Below are 9,227 nucleotides of genomic sequence, written 5' to 3'. Positions count from 1 at the left end.
TTTGTTTCCATCTTTTCAATAATAATCAAGGTCACCTGTGTTAAAAATGTAATATTTGATTAAAATACCTTTTCTTTATGTTAGATTTTTTTGAAGTGAGGGATTTCATCTTTTCCCTTTCATAAAATCCCCATTAGAAAGTGAATTGATATATTTCTCATTATCTAAGAGACAGTTTAGAAAGATCTCATAAAAGTATAGAATCATGCAGAAGGCCATGGACAATTGCTTATAAACACACAAGCGAGCTCACTCTTAACCAACATGGAACAAACAACAAAGATCAAAGTGTTTGGAACACACATCCACGTGTCCATGTGATTGCTTGTTTGACTACTATGATTGGTTTCTTGCGTTTATGTTTATACGAGTTATCCATTTCAATTTCAATTTGTGAGGTTGATTAGCCCAACCAAACTTCTATTGGTGAACATATCATACACATAATTGCATTATGCATAAAAAGGCTTTTTAGGTGATCATGACGGAACTACCCCCTATAGGCTTTGGGACAAGTCGCTCTAAAGTCAGAGGCCCTTCATATCTGGGGACACAGCAGGTTGGATTGAAGTTTAGATCTTGAGTGACAAGATATTCCAGTTGGCCTGCCTCTTGGGCAATATCTTGAGTTTTGACTTTTATAACTTCATTTACTCTAATGGTTCTAATAATATAGATAATCTGAAGATTGGTCAGGGGAGCAACAGTAAAAAAAAAAAAAAAAAAAAAACTAAAAACTAACCTAGACTAGGATTAAAATTTATATTCCTTTTGCAAGCCTCAAATTGGGGATTGCACTGGTGGTGATTGTTGAGGTTAATTTAGAGATCTAGTAGGGAATGATGCAAAATCGATTTTATCATTCAATTAATTGTTTTCAGTAAAGTGGGTATTCCCTCATTAGTCTCCCATGTAAGGTCAGTGTGTAGCTTCCCAAGCCCGATTCTTTTATTCTTTTTGTAGCATTTGGTCCTTTTACCTTGGACTACTTCAATGCAAATATGACAAGTTCTTTCTTGTAGAACTTAAATAAGTTTAACAAAAGTTTTGAAAAAGAGAATAGTGCTCATAAAAAATAATTAATTAAAAAATATATTACATAAAATTTATGATTTTATTTGTCATAATAATTTTTTTTAATCAATAGTTGCTATGCAAGAGTGAGAGACCAAAGAGGCAATGATGAGTCGTGATGATGACAGAGTTAGATCAACCTCACTGAACTCATAAAAAAAGAAAATTTGAGAATATTTTAGGGAAAATTGAGTAAGTGAGCATCAAAGAGTAAAAGATTTGCAAGTATGAAAATGTGAAGTCAACATAAAGACAAAACAAAATGAGTCAATTGGATTTATTTCCTACCCTTACCTATATCCATTTTTTATTTTTAGGGTTTGGGATTAATTGGTCAAGGTCCAATTTTTATCAAGTCCATCCACAGACTTGGATCTTCTCACCAATTTGGTGATAATGGATTAATTAGCAATTTGATTGGATTTCAAAATTAAATAGCTGAAGTGTATCCATTTGATTTGAATCGTTGTCTGTGTAATATAATTGAAGTTGATGTTAAATTAAATCTATTAATAGTTAAAGTCTCATGCCATACACAGTTTTGGTCATAAATTTAAATGTAACATTGATTGAACAAAAGTCGTATATTAAAAATATTCTTAATAAAAGGTGAATTATAAATCTATTACTATTAGGGGTGGCAATTCGTGTTCGCGTGTCGAGTTCATGTCATGTCAATTCTTGAGTATCCGACTATATAGGCCAACACTAACCCGACATGTTTATTAAACGGGTCAAGATTTATCAACTCTAACACATCCCATTTATTAAACGGGTCAGTCGTGTCGACCTATTTATCAAATTTTATCAAAATGAAAGAAAAAAAAAATTTATGAAAAAACAAACAAACAAATATTTTTAATATAAAATTCAAAACTAACGAGTAATTGCATCACAAATAATCATTCAAAACTAAAGCATATCTAAATATCACAAATAATCAATCACAATATGTCAAAGAAAATAAACCACAACAACTAATAAGTTTATGTACTTTGGGTTTGATAGGTATATTAGTAAAATGTCATTTAATTAAACGGGTCAAACGAGTTTCAGATGTTGAACACTAACCCAACTCATTTATTAAACGGGCTAGTCATGTAAACACGAATATGACACAAACCCAATAAACCTCAACCCATAACCTACTAATTTCATGTCGTGTTGTGTCGGGTTCACGGGTCGTGTCCAATTTTGCCACCCCTAATTACTATTAAAAGACTTCTAAGACCCAAATTTTATTACACAATGTATAAATTAGAACTTATAGAATATAGATAAAAAGTAGATAGATAATAATCTTTCGACATATGAAAAATCAATAGTAAATGAGGGTAAATTGAAAAAAACAAAATGAATCACATATCCCAAATAAAAAACTTATTTATAGAAGTATTGAATTGAATTGGATAAGAGTGGGGGTAGTATAGACAATTCAGAACTGGTTGTTATTTATAACTAAAATTCAAATTTTTTATACGCTTTAGTTTTCTTTTTTGCTCACTTTTCTCTCCCCTGTAGGAGCTATTCTCTCTCATTCGAGTTTTCTCTCTCATCTGAGTTCTCCTCCCATTTGTTCACCGTTTGGGTTTTTCCTTAGAGCCCGACTCTCCTTCTCTCTCATCTAAGTTCGCCTCCCATTCTTTTCACCATTTAGGTTTTTTTCTTTGGGTCCGACTCTTTTTCTCTCTCATCTGAGTTCTCCTTCTCTCTCTTAACTACCATGGATCAAACGGTAGTGGAGGGATTACTCAATCTTCGACTTACTAAAGAGGAAGAAGAGGAAATTTCTTTAAAGTCAAGGTGTAAGTCCGATCTACTTGAAGAATGTTCCCTTCGTCTTTTTGGTCGCCTTTTGACAGATAGGAACCAGAATCAAAAGGTGTTGAAGAACATGATGAGGTCGGCATGGGAGGTGGGCTCGGATCTTCAGATTGTGGATGTGGGAAATAATATCCTGCAGTTCAAATTTGAGTTTGAGTATCAGTTGAAATGGGTTGAGCAAAATGGACCTTGGAATTTTGATAATAATTTGATGTTGCTGTGCAGATGGAGAAGAGGGCTTTCAGTTACAAATATCAAGTTCACTCATTCCCTTTTTTGGGTTCAAATTTGGGGACTTCCCTTTGAGCTCATGTCAGAGGAGGTAGGCAGAGAGCTCAACAATAGCATTGGGAGATTTATTAAAATGGATTGGCGAGCAAGGCAGTTCGAATATGCCAAATTCATGAGAATCAGAGTTGATCTTCAGTTAGACAAACCCTTAAGGAGAGGGGGTAGAGTGGCTAGTGTTGAAGGGGAAAAATGTTGGGTAAGTTTCAGGTATGAAAGGCTTCCTGTCTTTTGTTTTCAGTGCGGTAAGTTGGGACATGATAAGAGGCATTGTCTAGAACCTCTAGACCAACAAAATCCCAGACAATATGGTGATTGGCTTCGGGCTTAAGGGAATACAAGGTAGGGAATGGAGAGGTTTAAAACAACCAGCAGTGGAGAACGTGATGGTGGTAGCAAGGGTAGGATTGAAGAAAATACAAATATTGCAACTAAACTCTCTGCTGGTTCAGTCTCCAATGGTGGAGAGAATCACTCCGGTGATGCGGTAACCGGAAAAATTCATATGAAGGGAGTACAGGACAGTATGATGTCAGTGTGGGTGACAGTTCTCAGGGTGCTACACGTGATTTTCCAGTTCAAACAGGATAGAATGCTACAGGGAATTTAGTGTCACGTGATATAGGGTTTTTCCCTCCAACTGGCACCCTATGTGACTTGGGAGAAATTATGGGCTTTGAAGATGCACTCTCTCTAGTGGGCTGGCAAGCCCATTTAGAAAAAGAGCAAATGGAAGTGTCTAGTCCAATGAAGTGCAATGCTGGGGTTAATGAAGATAAAAGAAGCTCACCTAACCCCACAGGCAAAGAGACAGCAAGGAAAACAAAGGCAGAGGCAAATTGGAAAAGAATTGCTAGGGAAAAGGGGAAGAATAAAAGCCCAAAGTCAGAGGTTCAGTTTTTAAGTGTTGGTTCAAAAAGGGCGGGGAAATTAGTTTTTGAAGAAGAAGGGATAGAAATTTTACAGAAGAAGCAGTGCACAGTACCAATTACAGCTCAGAATTAATTTGAAGAGGGATTGGCGATGGCTACAAGGCAGCACCGCCGGGAGCCATGAATCCCATAAGTTGGAACTGTCAGGGACTTGGGAACCCCCGGTCAGTTTGAGCGTTACATGACATGGTGCGACGATGGAATCCCAAAGTAGTTTTTCTAATAGAGACAAAGGCAAAAATTCGACGAATGGAAAGAATAAAATATAGACTTGGTCTAGCTAATGGTCTTATTGTCCTATGTGTAGGCCAGAAAGGTGGACTGGCTTTGCTATGGGCTAGGGAGGTAGACTTAGAGATAAATAGTTACTCTCAGAATCATGTAGACGTAGTAATCAATGACACGGAAAAAAGTTTCAAGTGGAGACTAACAGGCTTCTATGGCCATTCAGAGACACACCGAAGGTATGAGTCCTGGCACCTCCTTGCTTTTCTTAATAATCAATTGCAACTCCCATGGTTATGCCTAAGAGACTTTAATGAGATTTTATCTAGCACAAAAAAAAAATTAGGGGGGGCTATTAGGTCCCAACAACAAATGGATGGTTTTAGAAAAGTGGTTGATTACTGTGCTTTCAAGGAATTGGGCTACTGTGGTTCTGACTTGGAGTAATATGCAAGGGGGGGATAACAAAATATATTTAAGATTAGATAGGGCCTTTGCCAACTTAGAGTGCTTTGAGAAGTTTGGGGATATGAAAGTACATCACTTGCCTAATTCAACTTCTGATCATAGTGCCTCACTTGTTTTTGCTTCTGTAATTCAACGACAAACCCGAGCAAAGCTTTTCCACTTCAAGGCAATGTGGGCAAAAAACACAAAGTGCAAGTCTATAATTGAAAATTCTTGGGGTATGGATATTGATCTTAGCACTTCAGAGGGGGTGATGGCTTATCTTAATAGATGTGCCGCGGAGTTGTAGAAGTGGAGCTCTAGTGTGTTTGGGTAGATTCCAAAAAAGATTCAAGCAAAAAGAAATGAGCTGAACTCTCTGACTCTTCAAGATAAGGATGGAGCTTTAAGTTCTGAGATCAATAGTTTAAGAAGAGAAATTAATGACCTTCTTGATGATGAGGAGATTTACTGGGGTCAAAGGGCTAATGCACACTGGCTTAAGGAGGGCGATAAGAACACAGTATTTTCACACCCAAGCCTCTGAGCGACGTAAGCAAAACGCTATAATGGGGAATTGGGATAGTCATGGCACTTGGTGTACTGAAAGAGAGAGTACTGCTCAAGTTGCTATTGACTACTTTGAGAATATGTATAAGACGGCCTCCCCAACTTTGATGCATGAGATAACTGCTGCTATTCCCACAAAGGTGACTGAAGAGATGATGAAAGCCTAAACAAGAATTTCACAAGAGAGGAGGTAACCACTACCCTCAAGCAGATTCACCCCACAAAAGCACCTGGCCCTGATGGTATGTCTGCCATTTTTTATCATAAGTACTGGGGTGTGGTGGGATGTAGCTTTACTAATATGGTTTTAAATGTCCTAAGTGATAATATGCCTGTGGCTAGTCTTAATAGAACCAACATTGCTCTCATCCCAAAGATTAATAACCCTAAAAAGATGGTTGATTTTCAGCCTATAAGCCTTTGCAATGTAGTGTATAAGCTCATATCAAAAACCATTACAAATAGATTTAAGGCTCTTCTTCCTCATATTATTTTAGAAAATCAAAGTGCCTTCACTTTTGACAGGCTAATAACTGACAATGTTCTTGTGGCGTTTGAGTTGATGCACTTTCTAAATCACAAAAATGCAGGTAAGGAGGGCTATATGATGGCAAAACTTAATATGAGTAAGGCGTTTGACAGGGTCGAGTGGTGTTTTATTCAGGCAGTTGTGGAGAAATTGGGTTTCAATTCTAAGTGGGTAAATCTAGTTTTGAGATGCATCACCTCGGTGTCATATTGTTTTTTAATAAATTGTGTTGCTTGTGGGAATATTACCCCTACTCGAGGCCTTTAGCAAGGGGATCCTCTCTCTCCAACTCTCTTTCTCATTTATACAGAGGGGCTTTCTGCTCTTATTCACGAGGCAGCCCGTAACCAGCATTGGATAGACATTTCTATAAGTAAGGAAGTCCCAAGAGTCACCCACATTTTATTTGCGGATGATAGCATTCTCTTCTGCAAAGCTAGTGCTGAGGAATGTCGGGTATTGAAGCAAATCCTTCAAAAATATGAGGAAGCCTTGGGTCTAAAAATAAAAACTAAGAAATTCTCATTATTCTTCAGTCCCAACACATCTCAAGGAGTTAAGGATGAGATTTTTGCCACCGTTGGCCCTATGCAAAATTCTAGACACACGAGATACTTGGGCCTCCCATCCTTCATTGGAAGATCGAAGAAGCAAGTGTTTTCCGTTCTTAAGGAAAGGATTGGGCAAAAGCTACCTGGCTAGAAGGGTAAACTTCTCTCTATGGGGGGAAAAGAAATTCTCATAAAAGTAGTAACACAAGAAATTCCCACGTATACAATAAGGTGCTTCCTTCTTCCCTAAAGTCTTTGCGAAGATTTAGAAAGCATGATAAGAAATTTTTGGTAGGGTCAGAAGCAGCAAGAAACTAAAATGAGTTAGGTTAGCTAGAAAACAATGTGTAAGCAGAAAGCAAATGGGGGAATGGGGTTCAGAAACCTTTAAGCTTTTAACAAAGCAATGCTTGCTAAGTAGGCATGGAGAATATTGCAAAACCCAAACTCTCTTGTAGCTAGGGTTCTCAAATCTAGATATTTCCCTACCGGGGATATCCTAAAGGCTAAGATAGGTAATTCCCCATCATACTCCTAGAGAAGCATCCATAGCAGCTTGGATATTATTAGAGTGGGAACTCGTTGGAGAGTGGGCAACGGGAAACTAATCTACATTTGGGATGACAAATGGCTTCCAACCCCTTCCACCTAAAAGGTCATTTCGCCTCCAAATGACATTCCCTAATTCCCAATGGTCTCATCTTTCATCGACCCATTAATAAGGTGGTGGAATGTGGATTTGATAAGAGCATCCTTCCTCTCCTTTGAAGCTGACACAATATTGAAGATTCCTCTAAGTCACACCCTTCTAGAAGACAAAATAATCTGGATTGGAAATAGACGAGGAGAATCCTTAGACAAAAGTGCCTATCACATAGCCCACAATATGATTATGTCAAATGTTCGAGGAGAAAGTTCAATTGGGAACCCGTGTAAACCTTTGTGGAAAAGGCTTTGGCATCTCAACCTACTAGCACAGATCAAAGTTTTCGCTTGGAGAGCATGTGTCGATGGTCTCCCTACTATGAATGCCATTTTCAATAGAGGGATTTCTCATAATAAGATATGCCTTGTTTGTGGTAAAGAAGCTGAAAATATAGATCATGCTCTTATTTGTTGTGATTTTTCATTCTTAGTTTGGAACCTTTGGCCTAAAAATCCTCTTCGAATGCAAGGTTTTGGAAAATCCTTCCTGGACTCTGCTTTATTTATCCTATCTCACTCAACGCCTCAAGACTTACAGCTCTTCTTTGCCACGGCTTGAGCTTTATGGTCCAATAGAAACTGAATTGTGCACAAGGATGATAGCCTTTCCCCACTCCAGGTTTGGCATATGGCAAAAATTGATGTGGAAGACTATGCTTGCTCTGCCAGTTGGGATTTCAACCCAACAAGACCGGCCCCCTCTAAATGGGTTCCGCCACCCCCTGGAATCCACAAAGTGAATGTTGATGGTGCATCTTCAAAGCAAGATAATTTTTCCAGTGTGGGAGTTGCCATTGGAGACTACAATGGTCAAGTTGTGGCTGCTCTTTGCTTGCCACTTCAGTCTTATTACTCTGCTGAGCTTACAGAAATCTTTGCATTAGAACAAGGTGTCCTTCTTGCTCAAGAACTTTAGTTGCCTCGAGTTGTCTTTGAATTAGACTATTTGGCTGTCATTCAAGCAATCAATGATAAGGCTATGGGAATCACCTTTGGACACCTTATTCAGGGAATTCTTCAGGTTTGTGACTCTTTCAAGTCTTGCCATTTCAAGCACTTAAGCAAAAACCACAACACAGTGGCCCACGAGCTTGCTCAATATGCCCAAAGAGCTAGAAGCCATCAAATTTGGAAAGGTGTTGCTCCTTCCTTTGTTCTACTGTTTCTGCATTCTGGTATGGTGTAACTCGTATGTTCTCTATCCTGCGTTGCAGGTTTCCTTGTATGTCTATTATTAGTTTAATGAAGTTTTATTCCCTTTCAAAAAAAAAAAAAAAAAACATTCAAATTTTATTATGAGTTATTAGGAAACACCATACCTATAAAGCTACACTATCCTATTATCTATGTCATATTCGGTTTTAGTGTAAATTTACCTACATTTTCTAATTTTAACAAAAATATAATGTTATGACACTTACATAAATCTTTATAAGAAATTTTTATAAGAATTGAAATCATAATCTTAATGTGATAAATGCAAATCATGCAAATAATCTATACTATTATAACATGATTCATTTCTTTGAACTGAACTTTTATATGGTTTAAAACTACTCTTACACCCTACATTTAGGTAGTGACAAGACTTGAGGACAAATACGTAAAATAAAACCCACTAACCCCCCCCCCCCTACACCACTTTCAATTTTCAAATACACGTTCAAATCCAAAAAAATAAATAAATAAATTAAAAAAAAAAAGTTAAAAAAATTGTTTACCTCACAATCAATTCAATTCAATTTTTTTTCATAATAATTTTTCATTCATCCCAATTTGAAGTTTACACATTTTGTCCACTAATATTATATATTTAGAACTACTAATATGACCAAGTGTCCATAAATTTTTAGATTGAGCAAATAGAAAAACATTTGAACAGGCGTACAAGCTCGCGCTCAAATGCTAGTATCATATAATAGTGTAGATAATTTTCCTTTATAGAAAATTATATATATATATATAATAAATATTTAAAAATAAAATATGAAAATTTGATAATAACACAATTTTTTTTTTGAGAAACCAATTGAAGCATTTTATTATAAAAATTAAAAAAAAAAAAAAAAAAAAAAAAAAAAA

At 36.8% G+C, this 9,227-nt stretch overlaps 1 protein-coding gene across 1 annotated transcript; it reads left to right on the top strand.

Moving 5' to 3' along the window:
• The first annotated feature begins 2,797 nt into the window (after nt 1-2,797).
• On the top strand, nt 2,798-3,517 carry LOC112040798 (uncharacterized). The gene is made up of 2 exons (XM_024073696.1): nt 2,798-3,385; nt 3,428-3,517. The coding sequence occupies exons 1-2, from the start codon at nt 2,798-2,800 to the stop codon at nt 3,515-3,517; spliced, it is 678 nt and encodes a 225-aa protein (XP_023929464.1).
• Nucleotides 3,518-9,227: the final 5,710 nt, after the last annotated feature.

This window comes from Quercus suber, unplaced genomic scaffold (assembly GCF_002906115.3).
Source record: "Quercus suber isolate HL8 unplaced genomic scaffold, Cork oak 2.0 scaffold_90, whole genome shotgun sequence".
Lineage (NCBI taxonomy): Eukaryota > Viridiplantae > Streptophyta > Magnoliopsida > Fagales > Fagaceae > Quercus > Quercus suber.
This window is presented reverse-complemented; position numbering and strand designations above follow the sequence as displayed.

Excerpts from the sequence above, each read along its gene's own strand:
- LOC112040798 (XM_024073696.1), top strand. The coding sequence starts at position 2,798 with ATGGATCAAACGGTAGTGGAGGGATTACTCAATCTTCGACTTACTAAA. Across the intron at positions 3,386-3,427 it reads TTGAAGGGGAAAAATGTTGG|TGCGGTAAGTTGGGACATGA; the intron begins GTAAGTTTCAGG and ends TTTTGTTTTCAG.